Consider the following 25282-nt stretch of genomic DNA (forward strand, 5'->3'; position numbering starts at 1 on the left):
GTCTACAGACGACAAAGTTCCGTCACTGTTCCACAGATGACTTACCCCCTCCCCCCAGCCCGACCTCCGCGCACCGGCTGTCCTCTACCATCACCCCCAAAACTGGTGATGGCATAAGGGGCACCCACAAGAACCAGCCCCTTCTGCCGGTTCTACTTTTCCTAGAGGCTCCTCTGGTGCAGTGTGGAGCCGGAGTGACGGCATCGAGAGGAGGGTGAGGGGGACAGGCCCAGCACAGCTCGCTGCATTCATGTCCCCTCCGCTCTCCATCTCCCTGTTGCCATGGTAACGCTGAGGCGGATGCCTGTTTGCTGCTGTCTCCCCCTCCCTGGTCTATCTGCTGGGGTTGGTCCTCGGCTTCCTGCTGCACTAGGCTGGATAAGCTGTCCTGGAGCAGCCTACATGGGTCTCACTGGAGGGACGAGCGACAGCGCCCACGGCTCGCCTGGCGGCCCAGCTCCAGGGCACCTGTGGAGGCAGGTCAGTAGCACTCGGGTACCGCTCGAACGGGGTCTACGTTAGTGAGTGGGTGCTTTTCGCCATAGCAGTAGCTGCATTGCATTGTCAGTCACCCTCATGCCCCACCGACCTTCAGCTGGAATGGATGAGACCCCCTTCTGTCCTTCAGTAGTGAAAACAGGGCCTGCACGAGCCCCCTCAACGGTAACGCATGAACCTCCCCATCCCTTAGCAGTGAGTGCAAGAGGCCCTGAGCCAGCCCTACCATCCCCTCATCATGCATAATTACAGGGCCCTATGTCAGCCCCGAAATGTGCCTCTGCAATGAATGCAACAGGCCTCTGGTCTGCACCTTGGTGTTCCCCTGCAGGCAGGGCACCGCCCGGATCAACCCTTTACCATCCCTCAGCAGTGAATCTAACAGGGCCTTCGGTTGCACCCTCCTGTACCGTGGTCCCGGGTCAGCCCCCGCCTCTCAGCCCAGTACAGGACCTGGCTTGAACGAGGATGAGCCAGTTAGTCAAAGCCTACCCCACGGTGTAGCAGTGAGCACAAATCTTTGTAAAATCCCCAAGTCCACCAAGCAGACTGGTCAGGGCCCTGGATGAGATCCCTCATTTCCCAGGTGATGAACTGCCCCACACTTGTTTATTAATAAAGTGCCCTCAGCCCCCTTAACTTTGAGCCCGAAAGACACCTTAGTAGCGCTTAGAGGTGGTTTGATTGACGGTGTGAGGTGTGCATGACACTAAAGCACTTCAGGGAAGGTGGGTGTCACTGAGAGGATGATCACAGAGTTGGTACGGTGAAAGAAGGAGGTGAAAGGATATTGGAGTGGGGTGGGATTTGCCCGAGGGTCGCAGAGAGCATTTTCCCCTAAAGAACTAAAAATACAAATATTTACTATTATAAACATTCCTAAATCCACTTTAAAGCACAGGATAAAAGGAAATCATGTTATCTAGTCGTGTGTTATATTTTATGTAAAATAATTTACGTTACATTATATTGTGTGTGTATAAAACAACAGCAAGGAGGAAGTTGTTTACCAATTAGGAGAGTGCAGGTAGCCACCCCTGCCTGGTGTGAATGCACATTCGTGATGCAAGCCTGTTCAGAGTATGACGAGGCGCATGGCGCCAGCACGTCCACTGCTTACTTTTTCTGACTACCCCCCCCCCCCCCCACACACACACCTCTACTGCACAGATGTTTTTACTTCACTTGTTTTGATAAAGCGCTTCTTACCACACTATTGTCTCTATGCGCTGTAATAGGCGTTATGTCTGTTGGTATTTCTACCCCACCCAAAGGCTTGCCAATTAGGACGATCTTTTACTATCAAGTGAGGGGAGGGGCAATTTTAACTTCTTGCATGAGTGGGCACGGCACCCTTGGTTAGCCACTTCCTCTCTCTTTAAAATTGACCCCTGGCTGCCCCCGCCCCCTCTGTCACCCAGTCTCTCGCTGCCAGCCCTCCCCTGCCACCTATTTAATTCCGGGTGGCCGCATCGGCCGGGTTAGCAGCGCCAGGGCCGCCGGCTCCATCAGGCCCCTGCCCAGCGCTTGGAGCGGCCGTAACCGGAGCGCGCTCTGAAGAGACCGCTGTGGTCTGGGCCGCAAATAGCCGTATTGATTGAATCCGTGCACGCTGTAGCCCCCGGGGCCTGCTATTATTAAACCCTCGAGCTCCCACCCGGGGTCTCTAGCGTGTGTGCCTCGACTGACGGCGAGAGGATCCCAGCTCCCCGAGGATTCGCGCAACACAGCCCCATGTTCGCCAGTGTGTGGAAACACGCCAACGAACATTTCCTTAATTCACAGTTGTATTGTGGCCAAGTAAAGCGCTACAGTGCACCCAACGTTTCAACATTTTAATGAGTCTTTTAGCAATGGGCTCCTGGTTGTGCTTTAACTTTACTCTGAGTGATATTGTGAACTAAACAGACCGAACACAAAATTAAAACGAGTTTGCTTCATATTTTATTACTACTCTAGCAACCGAATAGCGAAGGGAGTGCAGATGGTCTGAGTGAGTTACCAACAGGGGCATTTCACTTATTTTATAGTACAGAGTTACACAGCTCTCCATCCCGCGTCCAGCATCGCTGAGAGGCACCGACAATGCGCGTGCCAGAGGGTCGTGTGTTTGATGATGCCGGCCAGGGTTTGACTCCCATTGTGACATCATTCACCGAAGCTCTTTAAAGGGGTGCCTCAAGACACTCAGACGTTTTTTTAAATGTAGGGGAGCAATGCTGAGTAACAAGTTACTTTATAATTATCGGGCAAAATGGAGGTGATATTTTTTTAAAGACGTATTTGGCCTAGAACAGAGCATTTCAACAAGATCTGCTGCGAATAGCAACAGAACACAGTACATAGTCAGTCAGTGCAGTTTTGGTGGGTACATGCCCATGGGTAGAGAGGGGAGATGAACGAGGAACAGGGCTGTACATAAAGTTATATATAAATATATCCATAAGTACACTTAGCTAGTACGTAGGTAACGTAGTTAACATGCTTCTTGAAAGATGAGGTGTTCCTTGAAAGCAGTGTTAGTTGTATGCAATATATAGGATAATGGACACAGACTGTACATTACAAGAATGTTGCAGGCCACCACGGAGTTCTGAGATCACCGGAAAGATCTGCGAGAGTCACAGTATGGTTTGTCGATTGGGTATGGCTGCTGAGCAGAACTACATCAAAACCTTTAGGGTAGTATAAAGCAGACCTATATTAGCAATTAGAGATCTCATTGTGAGAATTGTGATTGGCCGATCCATAACAGGTGTACCAACTGGATGGGCGATTCAGGCATTAGTCTTTCCCCGGAGCCGCTTATGTTCTAGTCATCCTAAAAGCATTTCTCTGGTGTCCAGGACTGCACTGGTTGCTGCTCCACATACAGCGATCTGGTTTCCTTCTAGGCGCAGGCCGCTATTTTTAGATTCAGCAGGTCCACCGAGGAGTGCTAGACCAAGGAATATGCAATGTATGTGAGAGAGGAAGGGAAAGATGTCAACAGCAGTGAAAACAAGCATTGGCAGGCAGAGCCAATAAGTGAAAGCAATGCTCCATAAGAGCATAGTACTCACTGTTTTAGCCAAGCTCTTTTTATTTTTAAATTCAGCTTATTGATTTTAATCTCACTAATTTAGTAAAAACATTAATTGTTTAGTAACATGGTTTGGGTTGAAGTAAAATAACTGTACATCTCAAACCTAAAATCTTAACCAACTGCAGGCAGTCGCGGCTGGTGGTGGGGTGGGCGCTGTGTGTGGAGCAGGGACGCACACACGGAAAGAAAAAATGTATCTGTTGCATCACCACATCCGAATCGCCACTCCACTGAAGGCACAGGTTGCGGTCAATCCTAGTGCTGCTCTCATGTTGCTAGTAGCATGAGAGCAGCGTCAGGATTGGCCTGAGCACCCTAGCTTTGCGCTCCCAGGCAGACTGGGAGCATGTGCCTGCTGTCCCCAACCCTGAAACACAGTGCGAGGTTGGAGGGAGCTTAATGTGCATGTGTGTTTGGCCATCCTAAGACGTCCGGTCAAACTCACATGCACACTTAGGGGAGTGCACACCACTCCCCTCCATGGCTGTCATCCCTCATGGCCCATCCCCTTGAAAAATAATATTATTATAAACCTAGGGGCATATTTATGCCCTGTTTGCATTGAATTTGCATCATTGTTTTTACGCAAATTCGGTGCAAACTTAATTCCATATTTATATTTTAACGTTAGACACATCTAACATCAAAATATAGGAGTATGCACCTTTTTTGCATGCGTGCACCTACCTTGCGTCAGTGAGATGCAAGGTAGGTGTTCCCTTCTTAAAAAATTGTGTTATTCACATAGCCCCATATTTATTCCCCCATGCTAAAGGAAGGAGGGGCTAAATAATGGTACAAAGCTTGCTTTGCACCATTATTTGATGCCTGGGTCAGACCAGGCATTAGGGGACCTCCCCAAGCCATGGGAGCACCCCCACCCACGCCAGAGAGACACCAGAGGATGGGGGATCCCATCCCAGGTAAGTAGGGTAAGTAATGGTAAGGATGGTTTTAAATTATTTTTAAGTGCCCTCTGGGGCCCTAACTTGGGACCCCTGCATGGCACAGGGTGCAATGGCCATGCCCAGGGGACACTAGTCCCCTGCGCTGGCCATTGCGGTGGTGGGCATGACTCCTGTCCGTCCTAAGACAGGAGTCGTGTTTTTGGTGTTTGTGCACCAGGAAATGGCGCTAGTCTGGTTAGAGGCATTTTTTTGCCTCTAACCAGGCTAGCTCCATTTTTTGACGCACAGCCCCCTCCTTCCCTACCGCCACCACCACCTGGTTAGCATCTTTTTTATAACCGCTAGCCCAAGTTTAGCGCCTGCTTGCGCATTCCTTTAATATGGATCCCCGCTGGTGCTGTGGAATGGCGCAAGCTGGCACTATAGTTTTTGCTGCAAAACTGCATTTGCACAGTTTTGCGGCAAAAAACATAAACCTGTGCCATGGTTCATCATCATTTTATTTTTCAAATTTTGCAGCTGCTTCTGGAGGGAGAGGGTGACGCTCCTCCACCATAACGGAGGAGCCGCCGCTGAGCAGTTGCCTCTATTGTTTGCACATTGCACTGCAATCAAGTAGTAGAAAGATAAACAGTAAGGGAAATGTATACTTTTATACACATGGGCAGAAGTGAAACTGTTTGTAGATCTTTCTTTTCTCTTGCACCTGCAGAACTTTAAATGCGCTGTCTTTAGTTAACAACAGGTTCACTCAACTGAGACCACAAGGGATGCAGAGGAAACTTGCGGTTCTCCTGCATCAGATATTATCGGGGAAGCAACGAGTCCCAGCTTTACTAACATGTTGCAGCGGCACAAAATTTGTTTTGTGCTGAAAAGTAGCTGTAACGTATCACAAAGTAGCTCTTGCATTGCTTGTTTTGTCCTGGAAAGTAGTCCTCAAGAAACACAAAGTAGTTGTCTGTGCTACTTTGTATCAAGGAGGCATTCCATAGATGGTGAGTAGGAAATTCTGTGCAACCACCTCTGGTTTGTGATGCAGACCTGTATCTACTAACATTGGTTGACAGGGATTTGCATTAAAAAAATTACACGTCCTTGATGTAGGCTTAACATTTGAGATAAGTTTTATTTTCTCAAAATTTTCCAACTTTAACTCTGTGTTGTACTGTCCTGGATACACACAAACTTGGAAACATATTAAGTTATGTCCAAGCTTAGTATTTTGCCCTGGAAAAGTGCATTTCCAGTACAAAACCTATGATAGTTATTAGGCACACAGCATTGAATTATGGTGCAAAGGATGTGCGTGGTGCAAGGCAAAAGTGCGCCAGTGCAGTATAGAGAAACAGCGGCCTACATAAGTACATATGTAGGTGCTCTGCTCTCTCCCTTTCATCTAACGCAGCACAGAGAGTTTGATTTCTGCACTGCGTCACATTGCACAGCCTCTAAATTTAACAAAGATGACTTTGAAAATGATGTACGCAACACTGGCCAGAAATTAAAGATTATGAAAAAAATTACATGCAAGACTGAATATGTAGTGTATGCTAATGAGTGCCCCTGTAAGAAACTATACATAGAGAACACTTCTTCACAGTGAAAAACAGGATATTGAAACATTATAGAGACATCACTAGTGAAGATAGGATTTCTAATACTGCTAAACACTTCAAAGAAAACCACAACAGTGACTGGCAACTAATGAGTTATTTTGGAAATGATCATATTGCCAAAAAGGCAAGGAGGAGAAAGAACTCTCACAATGAAACGCTTAGACTCCAGGAACACAATAGAAGCAAACTGCCTTGTACGCTTAGGCATGAATTATGATAAAGAACTTCATGCACATCTGTAATTGACTAGTCTGATATTTCATGCATCATAACTTAACTGTATATTGTACTCTTGTTTTATTATTCTGACAGTATTCCACATGTCATTTTACATTTTATTTTGTTTTAATATTACTTCAAATGGCGGGTGGCCATTTGATAATCTTTATTCATCACAGTATTAAGAAGCTCTATCGTTTGTATCTGGAATTTACTAATCAGGTATGAACAGATACGTGGAATGATTCCATCAGTTCTGAGGTAAATTGTTAAGAATTGTGATGGAGACAAGAATACTATAGTAATTTAGAATCTGGACATTTTAATGCATCCATTTTGTGGTACTCAATGAAAACATGTAAATATAACTGAGTGCTGAGTGGGATGCATAAACAAAACTCAATACATGAGATGACTACCAAAGTCCTTTTTAGTTCACATAATAATAATCACTTTTTTAATATACTATTGGACTAGGTAGAAAAACTCAGATGTATTTCTGTGTCAAAAATATCTACAGAGAAATCAAAAACAATTGATATGACGAACCATTGGACCCACATATCATAAAATGGCGAAAGATATTGAAAAAATGTACACTGGGTAAGGTAATTGGTAGTAACTCTGCTCACTGTGCACCCCAAAGCGATTCCGTTGATTCAGAAAACATACAAAACAAGCATGAGCACCCCATATTCACCATATATCAATTACAGCAGTTAGTCATCAGACACTGGTCTGTGCTGTGGTTTAAAGTTTAAAAAAAAATGTTTTATATTACATTTTTCAAATAAACACACAAGCAGCTATTTAATAACTGAGTCAAATGAAAGTCTGTTGGCATTTCAGTAGGACTACTAAAGTCTTTATGGACATTTTCCTAAATGAGAATCGGATTATATGCAAACACTCCCAACACATGAGTTACATACTATCTCACTGCATTATTTGAAAAACAGTCCAGTCCTCTTTCTATGTAGATGACGATGTTGGAATATTTACAGTAATTATACCTTATTATTTTCAATACATCCATTTATACAAATATAAGACATTTCTGTGATTAATCTCAATACTATGATAATATTGAACTGGATCAACTAAAATAACAAATACTGTTTCAGACCATCATATCCTATCATATTTTGCAACTTATCATTGTCTTCATATCGTAATTCGAGTTTTTGGGTGTAGAACACCCACCCTGAGTCCTAAACCCTTCCCCGATCTCCCCCAACCACCCTAAAAACAACCAATCCACCACCCGCCACTAAAAACAAAACTACCCTGACCCCGTAACCCCAAAAATAAGTGCCCAGATCCCCCCACCCTGCCCCTAAAAACCTAACTACCAGGCCCCCAAACCCGAAAATCAAACTACCCGCCCCCACCCCTGCCCTTAAAAACAAAAGTACCACGATCCCCCACCCACAAAAAACAAACTACCCATAACCCCCACCCACAAAAAACAAACTACCCTTACCCTACCCCCCAAAAAAACTACCCTGATCCCCCACCCCAAAAGTACAACTACCCTGATACCCCCACCCCTAAAAACCAAAATACCCTCACCCCCAAAAACCAAACTACCCCGATACCCCACCCCACCCCCAAAAACAAAACTACCCCAACCCCAAAAGCAATGATACCCTCATCCGCCAACTGCTAAAAACCAAACTACGACGATCACCCCACCCCCAAAAATAAAACTACCCCACCCCCAAAAAACAAACTACCCTGGTCCCCCACCCCCTAAAAACCAAACTACCCAATCAGCCCCACCCCCAAGAACAAAACTACCCTGACCCCTGACCTCACCCACAAAAACCAAACTACCCCAACCCCATCTCTAAACAAAACTACCCGACCCCCTACCCCACCCCTAAAAACAGAATTACCCTGATCCCCCATCCCGATAAACCAAACTACCCCACCCCTAAAAAACCAAACTACCCCAACTGACCCCAACCCCGCCCCAAGCCCTTAAACCACCCCATCCCTAAAAACTATCCCAACCCTGCCCCAAACCCACTTACCTGACCGCATCCTCTCCCGATCCACTCAGCCTTTTTCTCTGTTCATTTTGGTTGTTCAGCACATGCGTGGTTTAGGCAGAGAAAAAAGCAGTAGTTGTTCCAGCAAGCGTGGTTACGCTTGTGTTGCTCGTGTAATCGTTGTTCTGGAGTTGTTGTTCCAGACTTTTTCCTACGCTATTCTGTTCAATGAACGTAAATCTGTAGGGTACTTTAACAAACTACTGAGGGTTGTCCATATGGTCTGGTTGTACATGTCTTTTCATTGGATAATGTATAGATGTGAAGCCATCCACTAAAATCTTTATACTAGGTAAGGTATTTACCAGGCTCATCTAGTTAAGCTAAATAATGACACTTTGAATGGTATTCGATGTTTACTAAATTGCTAATCGCATGAATGTCTACAGAACCATTATATGCACCCAAATACCACTAAAACAGATCATACAATCTAATAAATAGATGCCTCCATTCTGCAAACCATTATGCCCATAATCACTAAAAAGGTAATAGAAAATTGTGTCTAGGTGTAGCTGGTGGAATACCTTCCAGTAATAAAAGCATATAAACCTTTTCACATTCATTGGATGATGTAATCAGTGATATCACCAGTGGTGTCTTCAGAGATGTAATTTGAGATGTAATCAGTGTTGTCACTAATGATGTCATCTAACATGTTATAAGTGATGTAATATGTGAGGTCATAAATACTGCATGGGTTATAGTTAGCACACTGAACTAAAACTGGCAAAGTTCAGTAGTTTTTGTTTTTAAATGTTAGATGTTAGATTTTAACTCATTTAAATATCTAACAATTGTATTACTTTAACCTTCAGTTTTATTAGTGAATATGTACATTTGTGTGTGTGAAAATATATGTATATGCTTACATATATAAATATATTTCCTTCAACACCATTGGACAAATCTGCACAACACACGCCAAAAAAAAGTTTGTCCACTTTAGGTCCTTCATGACAGTTTCACATAGATCCGTCAGGCAAGGGTCAAGAAAAAGCAGGGGTCGCAACACTTTGATTTCCTATTTTAATTCACATAAGAAAGTGTGTTTACCTGATATAGAAAAACGACTGAATGGAATTACTCCAAATTAAGCAGAAAAGTAGAACTTTACTCACAAAGCATACTTTTCATCATTTGGTGTAAGTCTGTTCATAGTCTGGGCCCTGAAAACAAATTTGAACATATAAGGGGCAAGGTAAGCACTTGCTGACCTCCAGGGCCATGTGGTGGGGATGGGGGGGTGATCCAAAAGGGAAACCCTTGAGTGACTGGCCACAACATGGACAACATGTAATGACAGGCATTAGATGACTCCAAGACATAGTCCCAGTTTAAATGCATTGTAACGAAAGCCTCTTTATGGGGATAAAAAACAGGAACACATATGAAGGCTATTAACACATTTTAGTTACAATGTAAATCAAGTGTTGGTGGACCATACTAATTTTAGGAATTGCAGTGTGTTCTAAGATAATTTTACTCTCTAAAAATGCCGTTCCTTTACTATGATTTGATAAACCATGTTTAAAAAAAGTTTATGTCTCAAAATCGTTTTCAAAAGTTATAGGATATGCTCCAGAAGCTAAAATGAAAACACATTTTCTATAAATTCACACTATCTTCCTTAGTCACGTGAGAATAAGGTCTTATATTTTGGGTAAAACATAATTAAAAGCACACTGTCACTTCTTTAAGCAGAGTTCCACTCGTGATGCTTAAATATAAGCCCAGATTCAGCCCAATGCAGACCAGTATCAGCCTCAATCCAGCTCAAAATTGCAACTCTGAAATTATGCAAAAATATCCTTCGGAAAACATTTTAAGGATACTTCTAAATTATGTTCAATATATAGATAACAGGAAGAGATTATTGTGCTCCTCTGCCCAAATTCTATTAATAACTACTCCTTTCCAAGACGAGTCTCATAGTGAACTTTTAAATTGCACCTTTGTCACCACAGTTCCAAATCGAACCTGCCATTTGTGAATTAACTCTACAAGAGCACATCATAATCAACCTTAATGAAGTCTAAGAAGCGAAACGTCAACGCTATTTCAGCAGTTTGGCTCCAAAACAGAATATTAAACAGATCTTGCAGATTACCACACAATGATACATATTAAGAAACAAACATTTGTTTAAATTAATTCCAACACATCTTGTTTGGCAAGGCTACATTCTAGCTACTTGTCTGAAGAAACTCCAAAAACAGGAGTATGCAATTGATAATGACAGTATGGGGCAACAGTAAAAGTAAACATTGAGGCAGACAACTTGAAGAGCAGTTTTCATGCAGGACACATGTAAATGTGAAAAAAAGTGTCAACTGGATGAGGTAGGAGTAGACCAGGGCTGCAGGGTCTCTTTTTCCCCCACATCTTTATGAAATACTCTAGCTGGATATCTCCCATCACAAGTTTCCTCTCAACCTCTCATTTTGTATGTCTTTCCGTTTAACAGTGCAGAAAACGAGGAGGATCCAGTTGGACCAGGCAACTATTGTTGGGTGTGATTTGGGATTGGATCACAATCAGTGAAATATGCTGCATTTGCCTCAGTGTAATTTGCTGACACTGGGAATCATCCAGTATCAACAGCAAACTGACTGTTTTCAGAGCAACAACCTTTAGGAAAATACGTTTTTGTTTTTATTTTCACTTCCAGCTGTTTCCAAGGCTTCACTTCAAGATCCATCAGCCTTATTTTGGTTAGAATCTCATCGTGGCTTAGTGCTAGCTCGTTCGTAACTCCTAGATAGTGGAAATCGAAAACACCCAGCGTGTTATCACTTAACACATACTTCAGTATGAGTTGTAGCCAGGTTTTAGACTGTATCCAACCCCTATGTGTAAGAGATATGCATGTTTTGTAAGAAGGTCAGATCTATTTGTATGACTAATTGCACGTTTTCATGTAAATAGCACTTATTTTTTTAAATGTTCTTTTATAGCGCTATTTCTTTTTCTTTTAGTTTTAGCGCTATTCATCCTAATGTAGGATCTCAGAGCGCTTTACATCACAAAAACTTATTATACAGAGATAACGAATCATAGAAGCATGTAAATCAAGGTACCGGAAAAGTTACAAAAGACAGTGAGGGGAACAATGTGTGGCAGTCACATATCATTCAAACTGGTAGGATTTATGTGTTAAGTGAACTTGCTGTGGTGAAAAACAAAGTCAAGATTTAAAATGTTTTGCAGTGGTTGCCTTTGCTAATAGACTTCATTACTATCCAAAGGAACCTTTTTAACACCCTTGGAACAAGGAAAAATTGAGCATAAAAACACAGTTGTAAGCCATGTCTTTCTGTACACACGCAGCTCCTTGTTGCTGGTTCATACCTCACCGTGTTATACTAGAAAGATTGTGACTTATTAACTGCAAATAACAAAAAATTGTCTGTTACAAAAGCAGTAACCCACTGAGCGATCTACATACAATACAAGAGAGGTAGTCAAGCCTACAAATGAACTGGGGGTGCCTCGCCAGAGTTGAATCAAACATTGGCTCTGGCTCTAAAAGCTTGTGACTCAGCCGAGCAATGAAAATATTTGGCATGTAAATCATGAGACAAGATCATGTTAGAATATGATGATGTATTTTCACAATTAAAAAAAGGTACTTTTAACATTCAAAGTGTTACACCTTAGCACATCAAATTATATCACTACATTGATAAGTATTTATTAAAAGGAGGGTGACTGTAATTACGTGGCGGGGTGAGTAAATTATCTGCCAGAAAAGGCAAATTATGCTGCATAATGTAGCACATTTTGAGAAACTATTATTGCATTATTTTGTCATTTTTTTTATATTGGTCACATTGTCTGGGCACTGGTTTCACCTCATGAGTACGGCGTCCGCAACAGAAAGTTGACCTGTGAACCTTTCCAAAAGACCTTCCAACGCACTGCAACAGGTGTTGATGTGTTCTAAATCAGCTTCAACGCGGTGCTCTAATGAACAAGTAGAGCGATAACATTCTGTATGCATGACAAAAGTGTGTCACGACGACGGAGCTCCAGCTTGATCAAGTGAAAGATATTAAACTACAAGATTTCCTTTAGAAATGTCAAACTGAGGTTTTTTTTTTTGTCATAGAAATTATGATTAGTGCTTCAGAAAGCTAAAATCAGGACACATTTTCTATGAGTTCTCAAATATATTCCTCATCCAAGATACATATATATATAAGATAGATAGATTATATAGCCAAAGGCTGTGTATGGTTGATATTGTAAGATATGGTCATAATCCGTTACTTGACAGTACAAAAACTAAACTGACGTTATATTTAGGTATGGTAATAATAGCTTACTTTATATTGAAAAAGCACATAGAAATTCACTGAAAAAAACAAAAGGTTAAAGTGATTTTATTGTCAAGTGAAAATGTCACTTATAACATAACTCACGCCTTTGCCATGCACTGCTTATTCATAACCTTATTGCATCACTCATGCAATGTTGAATGATAGTATTGATCACATCTCTAATGACATTTGAAATTACATAATTTATGACCACACTGCCACATTGTGCATAGTGTAGTAGGGGTGAGTGTCATAGTTACTTCATGGAACAAGTTATAGTTACAGGTAATTCAGTAACTGATGATTGGGGTCTCTAGTTGGCATTGGATGTGCACCCTGTCCAAGTAGGGACCCTCAATCTAGTCAGGATAAGGGAGATACCCAGCTCAGATTACCCCTGCTCACCCCCTTGGTAGCTTGCCACGAGCAGTCAGGCTGATCTCAGAAACAATGTCTGAAGCATTTGCACATAACACACAGTAATACAGTGAAAATACTACAAAAGAACACCACACAAGTTTTAGAAAAATAGCCAATATTTATCTGTTTAAAACAGATCAAAACAATAACAATCCACATACAGTGATAAAGATATGAATTTTGCAAGAATTAACTTAAAAATATAACGCCTTGAAGTTTATAGCTCCGTCTAGGGCTACACAGCATGGTGAGCAACAAATCCAACATTTCATGCAGTTCGTGATGTTGCGGCCAGCTACAGTGTCAGGAAGATCCGCAAACAGTACCTTGGAAATGTAGGGCAATCCTTGCGATGAGAACCGTAGGTCTTTAGGACCTTGAAGTCGCACAGGTTGCATATCAAACTCCAGGCTGATGACGAAGTCAGGAGTGCTGGCGTTGATGGTGTTGGGGCTGCGGTGCGAAGCGGGACGATGCGACGTGCAGTGCCCACAGGACATGGTGCAGGCAGAGGCTGGGTGACGGCGTCCTGCAGCGTCGGTGAGACCAGAGCTGCGTTGTGAAGTGGTACGGTGTCTCCAGGGCAAGGTGCAGGCAGTGGCATCCTTGTGGCTGAAGCAATATCATTGGTAGACCCAAGGCAGTGGTGTGGGGCTGGTTCTGTGCGGTGCTTATGGGTCACGGTGCAGACAGGGGCGTCTGTTGATGACACAGGAGCTGATGGCGCTGGCGCAGGTGGACTGGGGCTGCGGTGTGAGACAGGACTCTGCTTCGTGTACCTCACGAGCAGTGTACACAGGCCATAGTGCAGGCATCGGTGTCAGCGTGGAGCGTCGTCATCGGGGATGCCATGGCTGCAGTGTGAGCAAGGCGATGCGGAGTGCGGGGCCCAAGGTCACGGTGCAAGCAGAGGCTCGATGACGAGGTCAGGTGGCGGCGGTGAGACCAGTAACGGTGCGACATGTGGCACAGCTCCGTGTGGCAGCATCAGGTCACAGTGCAGTCAGCGTCGTCGTTGATGGCGTCACAGTGGTTTTTCTTTTGTTGCAGCACAAAACGCACAGTTCCCATTGCCGTAAGCAGATGAAGCTGAAGTCTTTGATATCCCTGAGACTTCCAACAGGAGGTAATCTCTACTCCAAGCCCTTGGAGAAACTTCACAGGGAGGATACACAGCAGTCTTTGCCCTCTTTAAGGCAGAAGCAGCAACTACAGGCCAACCCAGCAAAGCACAAACAGCAAAGGAGCAGTACTGCTCCTCCAGCTCTTCAGCTCTTCTCCTTGGCAGAGGTTCCTCTTGCTCCAGAAGTACTCTAAAAGTCGGGGGTTTTGGGTCCACTACTTATACCCCTGTCTGCCTTTGGAGTAGGCCAACTTCAAAGAAAAGTCTCTGTTGTTCACAAGATCCTGCCTTGCCCAGACCTGGCTCCATACACACCCCAGGGGGTTGGAGACTGCATTGTGTGAGGACAGGCACAGCCCTTTCAAGTGGGTTCACTTTCCAGGTCGAATTGGCAATGCAAGACTCCACACACAGACACTGCAGTGGCAGGTCTGAGACATGTTTATTGAGCTACTCGTGGGTGGCAAATCAATGCTACAGGCCCATTAGTAGCATTTGATTTACAGGCCTTGGGCACACATAGTGCATTTTACTACGGACTAGTTAGTAATTCAAATATACCAGTCATGGTAAACAACTCACCCATACAATTTACATAGGGAGCACTTGCACTTTAGCACTCATCGGCAGTGGTAAAGTGCACAGAAACAATAAATCAGCAAAAACAGATCAGAAAAAATAGTAGGAAGAAGGCAAAACGTTTGGAGATAATCCAGCAAAAAGGGCCTTTTCCAACTATATATATATATATATATATATATATATATATATATATATATATCCACGCCAAAAACAAATCAAAATCTGGCACTCCTTGCAAAACAATGGCCTTCATTTATTTCAAAAATCCATAAAACAGAACATAGGGCAACGCGTTTCAACCTTCACGGTCTTCTTCCTTGGCCCTTCTTACAAGAGTTATACAACATTTGCATGCTAAAGAAAATAATTTTAGAACATATTAGAGTGGTTTTGCATAAGGATTTTACATATGCCATAGCCAAACATTTCCAACAACATGAAGTGAATAGTTGGAAAATGTTATGATATTATGGAATAGACCATATTCCTGAACATGAAAGAGGTGGAGATAGAGTAAAAAAAACTTAGACAACTTGAATCAAAATACATTATTTTAATGAGGACAAAGAGCCCTTTGGGATTGAATAATGATGAGGAGCTTCATGTCCATCTTAAAGTCTTGAATATTTGTAATAAGAACTCCAATGATGTCTTTATGAAGTTTAATTTAATATAAATTCAAAATGACGAATTGACATCTTTTTGTACATAATGTGGGTAATACATATTTTGTGTTATAACTATTGCGGTGAATCCTTAGAAGTAATCATAATCATAGGTATAATGAGTATATATACTTTCTGCCAAGTTTTCAAATGATAAAGGTGATGGTTATTAATTTAATATTAATGATTGATAATACCCTCCTCTAATATACTTTGTCTGGATATTTATGTTATTGATTTCAATGCATTCATTAATTTTTAAGAAAGTTTCTCTCAACCTCTCAGGTTTATTGTAAATCTTATGTCATATCTAAAAAACTACTTAGACCACAATGCATTGTAACGATCTCGGGAACTAAGCACTATAAATAGAGATAATAGAGGAAGGACTGCTAAACCAGGAAGAAGACTGTTAAGTCGAAACGCCTTGTTTTCTCCTTTTTTTTTGCATCGAATAAACCTGATAAACTTTGTGGAGCTGAACGGAGTGCGCGGCATTTACTTTTTGTTTACATAGTTGATTGAGGGCTCGGCCATCCCCCTGCCTCGCACCAGCTGCTGTGCGCATTGTTTCTCCTTGGCGCTCTTTGTTTCAAATATATATATATATATATATATATATATATATATATATATATATATATACACACACACACACACATATGCAAACAGAACCAAGCTTGTATTGTGAGGACGGAGTCTGTCAGTTTTTCTGGCTGCCCACTTCAATTTGAAATTTTCTTTTCCCAATAACACGAAAGAAGGCAGGCCACTCCAAGGTTCTAGCGATTCCAAATTAATTTATTTAGAAATAATCAAATTCTCAGCAAGAAGAAAATGTATATATTACAATTAATTAATGGACTGGCATTTTGAAGATCTGTTCCAGAAAGCAACTGAAAAGCACATTGTTCGTACAATGGAGGGTGAATCAAGGTATCCTAAAAACTTGTGACAACACCCTTTGATGATTTGACAGTGCTGAAACACTTCTAAATCAAAAAACAGATCAGCTTGACAATGTCTTCTTAGCATAGTTGTGATTTAGAAATCTTTGGAGCCTATTCTCAAAGGCATTTTGGAGTACGTAAAGTACTACTCATGTAGTACTCTTTTACACACTGTTACATACCTACCTTTGTGAATTTGTACAAAACATAAAATGGGAATATTCTTATACAGTTAGTACAAGTAGAAAGTATGGTGCCCTCTTTGCTTTTTACGAATAGGGAGTTGGACATTTTGAGCTGATTGACAAAGGCATGTAGGAGTACATAAACGCGTACTCCTGTAGTACTAGTTGCTCTGCTCCTTATTGCTTTAGTTAGTCTGCCCTCCTGTGTCTTGAAGTAAAGGGTTTTATGAGTAAATATGGGATGCCAAAAGTTCTACATCAGATAAACTAACATCACAAAATCATTTTGTGGTCACAGTGTAAGAACAATTAGATAATAGTGAATACTTTTGCAGTAGTGATGAAATGTGGCAAGTCTAATTTTTATTCTGGAGTTAGAAAGCCGTTCTTCATAATGTCTAATATAACTCTTGTATATAGCAGAGCTGGTAACACCAGAATCTATGTTTTTGACTTGTTTTCTAATAGAAACCATATTCAAGCAATGAATGTGTTTAAGTGTGTTATGTTGTAATAAACATTAGTTTTACCTGTCTTTGTCTTGTCCTATCCTGTCTCACCCATGGCGACTTTCTATTCTGATTCTCTCAATCTATCTTCCCTTTCTTTCTCTTACTGTCTCTCATATCTCCTTTTCTCATCTTAATGGGGATTACTCATCATTTTCCTCTTATGGGCCTCAATTCTTGTTCTTTCCCTATTGAATCCTCTTTATTTTTCCTACATCAATTCAACTAACTATTTCCTATTTTCCCATTTCTGCTGATCTTTCCTCCCTTTGCAATTCGTTCCTTCATTGCTTTGTCTGCTGTTTGCCCTTACCTCAAACATTGTTTCCTCAATCCCCTGCTGCCTTTTTCTGTTTCACTCAAAACTATGCTTCTCCTTTTCCTTTCCACCTTGCCCTCTTTATCTCTGACTCCATCTGCTATTTTCTCTCACTCTTCTGTTTCATTCCAACATTTGCATTCCTGCACTTGCTTCCTTTTCTCTATCTCGGTATCCCTCTTTTTTCACCGCCTATCTATTGTTCTCACCCCTTGTCATTTTCTCTATCTCTCTATAACATCCTCTCACTTGCTCTCTCCCTTCCCTTCCCATATCCTACAATTCCATCACCATTCCTTTCTTCACGAAACATTTGTCTCCTTTCCACTATTCCGGCTCTTCTCCTATCCTCATCCGCTTTTCTACTTCCGGAACCTTTGCTTTCTTCTCCCTTCCTTCCCTTTTTCCTTCTGGTTATCTGGTTACTTTTCATTCTTCACAACTGCTTCACCGAACTCTCTCTTTCACTCTCACACTGTGTGTCTCTTTTTTATTCTCTTTCCCTCTATTTTGCTCTTCACTCATTTTCCAAATCTCCACCTCCCTCATCTCCTTTAGGAAGATCCTGTTATCTGAGCATCTTTGTGGGACAATTTTATACCTCAGTTTTGAGAAGAAGCCATGAGCCAAATGTCTGTGGAGCCCGAAAGCTCTCACCTGCTGGTCTATAATCCTCAGGAGCTAGAATGCAAGATTTGCTACCACCGCTACGACACACGGCACCGCAAGCCGAAGCTTCTCAATTGCCAGCACCGGGTCTGTGCAAAATGCCTCAAGAAGATGGCCGACATTGGGGAGTCATCCCCCAACATCGTCAGCTGCCCCTTCTGCCGCCAGGAGACCTGCGTCCCGGATGAGGATGTCCAATTTCTGCAAGACGACAGCAAAATCCTCACCGTACTCTCGTACCATGACCGTGTGCGGAAACGGGGAGCGTCAGTGTCACCAGAAGTGATCCTAAGCCCTGAGGATTTGGAGCCTTTCAATGAGCAGTCACACAGCTCATCAGACTGCCTTGTGATTACCATCATGGAGGTGCCAGAAGGTGGCACTTCAGTTGAGAGCCTGGGTGTGCTTGACATCATGCGCATGTACCGTGCTCCGAGTCTAGACTCGTTGCCATGCCACTGCCCAGCCCAGAAATGCCGCTCCTGCACCTGGAGGACTTTTCCACGTTTTGTCATTGGTATTCTCTGCCTCATCTACTTCAGTTCACTGCCACTGGGTATCTACCTTCTCATGATCAAGCAGCTCACAATGGGTATTGTGCTTGTCAGCCTAGTGCCATCCACCCTCCTCCTGTGTATATTCTATGGTTTTTGCCAGTGTCTTTGTCATGAGATCATGGAAGCCTTCCCTACCTGATTGAATATGGCTGGCAGTAGAGAAATGCTATGACCCAGAGTGAAACCTTCCCAATACTACTCCCCCATCCTTCAGTGGAGGGAAAATGTGTAGCTGAGTGAGACTTTCCATGTCTGACTCATCCTTTCCTTCAGTGCAGGATCACCATTGGCCAGAGGGAAACTGCCTTTATGTGACTCTTCAATTCTGCAGAGGAGAGGCACCAAGGATCAGGGTGAAACCTTTCCTTGGATACTCTCCTCATCCTGCAAGCAAGTAACACTGTGGTTTAGAGTCTAACCCTCACTATGTTACAAAGCTACCCATCAGGAGGATAGAGTACACAAGAGTGATACTGTTTCTATGTCATTACCCAACCAAGCATGAAAAAGACACCTTGTGCCAGATTGGGATCTTAATTATATGACTTACCCAACACTGTAGGAGAGGCATATCACAAATGGGGCACAGTGAGACTTTCCCTATGTGACCCCCACTGTATAAGATGGGCCCAGTGGCCCAGAGCGAAGCCACCTTTACATGATTCCCGATCCTGCAAAGGAGGGAGCAAATATGCTAGAGCTAGACCTTTTTTTCTGTTAGATATTACATTATGAAGAGGGTAGGACCTGGGCCTAGAATAGGCTCAGCTATGTGAATGATTCCTGCAGCTAGTCCTTCCCATACCAAGGTCTCCCTGCCTTGAAGGAGGTAGTCATCTAGGCAACACTGAAACCTTACTAATGTGGCTCAACACATCCCACTGGAGAGAGAGAGACCTTGAGTCAGAGCTGAACCTTCTAAGACAGAGACATCTAAATAGGAACGGAAAGGGCACCAAGGCCAGAACTCGACTGCTTCACCTTAGCAATGCCTTAGCAGGAGAGGGACATCTTCAATGGTGGCTAATGAAATTTAAAAGAAGTGAGGCAAGCAAAGCAAATATTTTGATCCACTGACTAGCATTTTGAGAAACCAGCAAACTCTTCAAGGGTAAACACCCAATCTCTCAACCATGCCTTGTTATAAGCAGTGTTTATAATCGGCCAGGACTGAGAGCTCTGGTAGAGGCTGAAGGCAGTGTGAGTATCTCACAGTGCCTTTCAAGTGGGTCACATTCAAAAAGGTGTTATGTTAAAATCAAATGTTTACTTACCCAGTCCTTGATGTTATTCTCCAGTCAGTGGCTCCTTGGGTCCAGAACCAACTCCCCTAACCAAGTCAGATTCTGCTCCCATGGTACTGATAATATTAACCAGCATGAGAGAAACATTAAGGTTGTTTGGAGCACGCTTGCTCTGTGCTCATTCACTCACTGCAGGGCTTGTGCCTGCTCTCTACCCAGCTGTCTAGCACAGCTTGGGTTGGAAAGGCTAAAAGTGCGCATTTCATACTGGTTGTCACAAGACAGGTGGTCAAACCGACATGCGCACTTTAAACTGGAGTGAGCACCACTCCTCCCCTACTGCCAGTCAGTAGCAAAGGTCTTGCCCTGCCCTCTTACACGGCTCAGGCTGGGAACAGTAAAAAATTAGAATGGTAATGAAATCATTATATTACTATTTTATTTTTCACATTTGCTGTGCTTGCACCACGGGAGGAGGTGGGGGAATGCTTCTCTGGCCTAATGGAGTAACCTCCACTGGACATGAGGGCCCAAAGTAAGCCCACCTCTCCTCAGCATATACTTTACTGCAGGGCAGGCAATTATTGTAGCATTAATGCCTTAGTTATGCTGCACTGTAGGAAAAAGTTAATCAGGCCAACGAGAAACCAAAGCAGCAGACTTTCTACCTAAACCATCCATTCTACCTGACTCTACCTAAGCAGCAGGAGAACGTCTTAGTGAATCTCTGTAGTGTAATGGTCTTGGTAAGAGTGGGGAAATTATTTTTTGCCTGCCTTGCTCCACCTCGAGACAGAGTAATTCTCTTCTCAATTCTCACCTTAGCCTGAAAATAACTTTCCTAGCTTTCTTTAACTTGGCCAAGCAAGGCATGGACGGTGGCCAGAAGATACACTGGTCAGAGAAATACCAAAAAAGATTGAGATTATGCCTTTCTTATAGGATCCAGCAAGGGCAAGGTGCCACTTTCTGTCATACCCCTGCTGCAGGAAGGTGCATCCACAGATCAAGGCACTTGCTTTTTCTGAAATCTGAGAGGTACTTCAGCATGAGCAACATATTCTTTAGTCTGATATCCTGTCTTAGCTCAGTCTACATTAAAGGCATCTTTTTCATCAGTTTAGTAAAAAGCAAGCAATGCCTGCCTGTCTTTTAAGGGGTCAAGTGAAAAGAGTAGTAAGGCTAAGAGAAGCCTTGAATATTACAGCACCCACTGTTGGGGCTAAAACTTGCTTTACCTGCCTCACCTTACCAGTTAGCGAAAACGTGTCTCTTTCAAAAGTAGTCTACCATGTGGTTGCAAGCAGTGCCAAAGTGTTGAGAGATACTGAGGACTACATTCAGCCCAACATCCAAAGAGTATCCCCAAAAAAAGAGTACTTCACTAATGCCCATCCCGGTCCCATCTCAGACAGCAGAAGGATACAACTCCATGCAATAGAGAGTTTTATAAACAATGATGCCCTGCAATTTATAGTGAGAACTATCTAGTGTGACCATCCCCTTCTTTGTTTACCGAATTCAGGTCAAAGTCCACACTGTCTAACACAACTTAGGCCCATATTTATACATTTTTTAGCGCCACATTTGCATCATTTTTCTATGCAAAAGCGGTGCAAACTTACAAAATACAAGTGTATTTTGTAAGTTTGCACTGCCTTTGCGTCATAAAGCGGTGCAAATACAGCGCTAAAAAAGTATAAATATGGGCCTTAGTCTGCAGAGTTTTAGTGCATCAGGTTGGGTTTAGGCCAACTGCCTAGCAAGTTGGGGTGAAATCTTATCTACTCTCCAGAGGTCTTCTTTGTGTCACCGCCACAACCTACAAGAGATAAATAGATTATTCTGCACAGCAAGACTCAACAGGGGGAAGTCTTGGTATCACCCTGGGGGGGGGGTATATAGCAGACAATATCTAGGAAGAGACCTTTCCAGTGCAACACCAACCATTCTATGGGGATGAGACAAGTTTTGGCTCAATTTCCCCTGCTGGTGATAGTCACATCAAGCAAGAGCTTATTTATTTATTAATTGTATTTTGGGGTTCTTGTATAGATCTCTAACCACTTCACTGCAGTTTCAAAGTGAAGTAAGTGACAGATAGGAACCATAGTACATGGTGAATGTATGGATCCCTCGTCATTTGTTGATCTAGTATGAAACCGGGCTTTAGGCTGACATGAAACAATTGGTCCCGTAAATAGTCATCTTATTGCTAAAGGTGGAGTCCAAAAAGATTCCAGACAGTTATGCCTTCTAGATGAAGCAATCTCCCACCAAGTATTAGACCTCACGAATGGCCAAAAGGTTTTTCGGATGGTGAAATTAAGCATCTTATGTTTTGTTCAGATGTGAAGATCTAAATGCTTTAGGAGCAATTCGAATGTTCATTTTTGTGAAATGGTCTCTCTGCAGCGGGAGCTAATGCAAAGACTCCTTACCTGTTTGAAGCTATTAAGGTCTTGGGCATTACTGGCAGATTTGTTATATCTCTAGAAAAGTCACCTTGTGCTCCAGAGTGTACAGTACACATAGGTTTGACTAAATCTGCATGAGATTTACTTCCCTGTGATTATACTGCCCTCCACATGGACAGACTGAAAAATAAGGACACAGGGCCTGATTTAGCTCTCGGTGGAGGGGTTACTCCGCCTCAATGGTGATGGATATCCCGTCTGCCGAAATCTAAATACTGTGGTTTTCTATGATATTTAGATTTCGCCAGACAGGATATCCCTCACTGTTGGGATGGAGAACCCTTCAGCCGAGATCTAAGTCAGGCCCATACACTGTCAACCATTGAGTGGAATAAAAGAGAACTTCTACGAATGGCTTATTTTACCACATTGTCATGTAAGCTTTAAGGTGGTCACCTGTGAAGTCCAGATAATGTCAACACCATGCAGAGCCCATGTTTTATGAGAAAATAGTATTCAGAAAAATTGCCTAACATCATTTGAGCCATGAATTAGGTTGATTGGAGGCATGCTAAGTTTGAAAGTCAACCTTGGGACACAGAATTTTTGTTGCATGGGGATTTGAATGCCAAGACACTTGCCTTTAACTAACTCATCATTAAAAAGTCAGAGAACTGTTAGAGTAATTTCAGGTTTGGTCTGTATGTCACTGTAGACGTGGTAAATGGGTCAGTTATATTATGGTACGAAGATGGTCATAAAATGGTCCAGATGTCAGTTGCTAAGGGTGCAAGGGCAGATCAAGGCTTAGTCCAATAACTGCCTGGACATTCCAAGTGTCAGTCAGGTCATTGTAAAAGGATTAGTATGGGCATGGCTCAAAGCTCTGTGAAACCTTGGTTTAATTCTTGCTCAGGACTCGGTAAAGTCAGATTAAGAGTCAGGGTTCTAGTGTTGGCTAGGACCTGGTGGGGAGTGCTTAACCATCATATTTCTGAAGTTTAAAGAATGATCCAATTAATGGACAGGTGAAGAAGTTAAGGCATGTTCAGATTAATATTCTAAAGGCAAACAAAGATTCAAGGGAACAATGTTATGGTCCAACCTTGGTTGGGGAATGGTCTGAAGTTAGGGTAGGGCTAGACTAGTGCCACAACTTTTACTTTGGAAATGAGGGTACATCTATTTTATTGTTATTGCGCTTCTAGGACTTATGCACTTTAAGAATCCACTTACTTGGGAAAATCTATGGGAGACTATGCAGATAGCATCATTTCCAGGGAGTCTCACTGATCCACAGAGCTCAAGACCTGGAACTTCCTCTTCTTTACCATGAAGCCATGTTTCCATTGTATTTTTGCATTCACCATGCCCCAGCCAGAACCACTGTGAAGATAACTTTGGAAGGGGGCCCCAGGAGCAGAACTGTGTTGGCTTGTTTGAGACTCTTGCACAACAAGGGTTCATAATAAAGAACAGCGTTAGCACAAACCAAGCCTTTCTGCAAAGGACGAATATGTAATCTTTATCTCCTGAGGTGGGCACCCAGAAGGCATGGGATAGGTGTTGGGATAGGGAGAAGCACCAATTCCTTGTCTGTATAGTGTCATTGAACCAACTATTAAAATGCTATTAAAGTAAAAACAGAACGGTACTCATTGTGTGGTGTCATGTCTCGTGCCAAGCTGTCTACAAGTGTTATTCCTCTTCGGTGTTCATGGGTAATCACAGCAAATGAGAAATTATTGGATCAATGTGTCAGTCCAGTTAATAATTTTTTTTAATCCCATGCCTTAGCGCAATCACATCACAGCCACAGAGAGAACTTCTACCCCCATCAGACTGTCACTGCAGTAACATCCTCATGACGGTAAACATGGTAAAATCTAATGCCTGCCCCCTACACTTTTTCTAGTGTTTTGTCCCCCCTGACAACCTTCTATCGCATACTTAATTTCTTCCCCTTAGGCTGAAGGTACTTAAATCCATTGTGCATGTCCTGCTGCCCTCTTGGTGCCTAGTGGTGGTGTACACATGTATGTCATCCAGGGCTTGATGTACGAAGGATTCTTCTAGTCGCAAAGGGGCCGATTTGCAGAATCAGCCCATTTGCGACTAGAAAAATGCTTTTTGGGCTGTACAAAGCCCAAACTGCGATTCAGTAACATGTTACCGAATCTCAGTTTGGGTTGCGCGATTCGGTATTAGGAAGGGGCGTGTCAAGGGCATCCCTTCCTAATACCGAATCTCAATGGTATGTATGCTTGTTTTGTGACCGCGAATGCGATTGCAAAACAATTGCAGTTAGCGCCAATTTAAAATTGGTGCTAACCCATTCGCAAAAGGGAAGCGATACCCAGGGGACCCCTTCCCCTTTGTGAATGCATGCAAAAACATTTTTGCACTGCCTGCTCTGAAAAAATGAAAAGGAAACTTTTCATTTTTATTTTCGAAATGCATTACGTTTTCCTTTATGGTGAGTTTTCCGAGTTGCAAAACCGGATCTTCGTACATGTGGCCCCTAGTCCCTCCCAGGATTGGGGCTTCAGAGCCAAAACTGAGTTGATGAAACTTCTCTCAAGCCAGTGCTTCCAAAACCTTTTAGAACCACAACCAACGTTTTAAACTGACAAACCTTTGCTACCCATTTTGTTTTAAGGGACATGAGGTGGTTGAAATTTTAATGTAACTGAAGTAGGGGTATCTAACCTTTTCTGTAACAAGAGCTACTTATATTCAATGTAAATAATCCGGAGTTACTAATATTATTAGTGTTGTAATAGTGATCACAGCAGATATAATTACATTAGAATTACATTAGAAGCCACCATATGCAAGATTACTACCAGAAATCACCAGAGTACATCAGGCAGGATTACCAACAGTAATGCAAGAAGGCTTTATCGATGTCAAATGCCACTACATGAATATTACATA

The 25282-nt window shown here is 42.6% G+C and overlaps 1 protein-coding gene across 1 annotated transcript; it reads left to right on the forward strand.

Moving 5' to 3' along the window:
- Window positions 1-347: 347 nt before the first annotated feature.
- Window positions 348-23998, forward strand: LOC138303940 (E3 ubiquitin-protein ligase RNF182-like). Its single transcript, XM_069243515.1, has 2 exons — window positions 348-480; window positions 18017-23998. The coding sequence occupies exon 2, from the start codon at window positions 18080-18082 to the stop codon at window positions 18821-18823; it is 744 nt and encodes a 247-aa protein (XP_069099616.1). The 5' UTR covers window positions 348-480; window positions 18017-18079; the 3' UTR covers window positions 18824-23998.
- The last annotated feature ends 1284 nt before the right edge of the window (window positions 23999-25282 follow it).

The sequence above is a fragment of the Pleurodeles waltl genome, chromosome 7 (genome assembly GCF_031143425.1).
Source record: "Pleurodeles waltl isolate 20211129_DDA chromosome 7, aPleWal1.hap1.20221129, whole genome shotgun sequence".
Taxonomy (NCBI): Eukaryota; Metazoa; Chordata; class Amphibia; order Caudata; family Salamandridae; genus Pleurodeles; species Pleurodeles waltl.

What these genes read in the sequence shown, in the direction of transcription:
- LOC138303940 (XM_069243515.1), top strand. Translation starts at nt 18,080, where the DNA reads ATGAGCCAAATGTCTGTGGAGCCCGAAAGCTCTCACCTGCTGGTCTAT.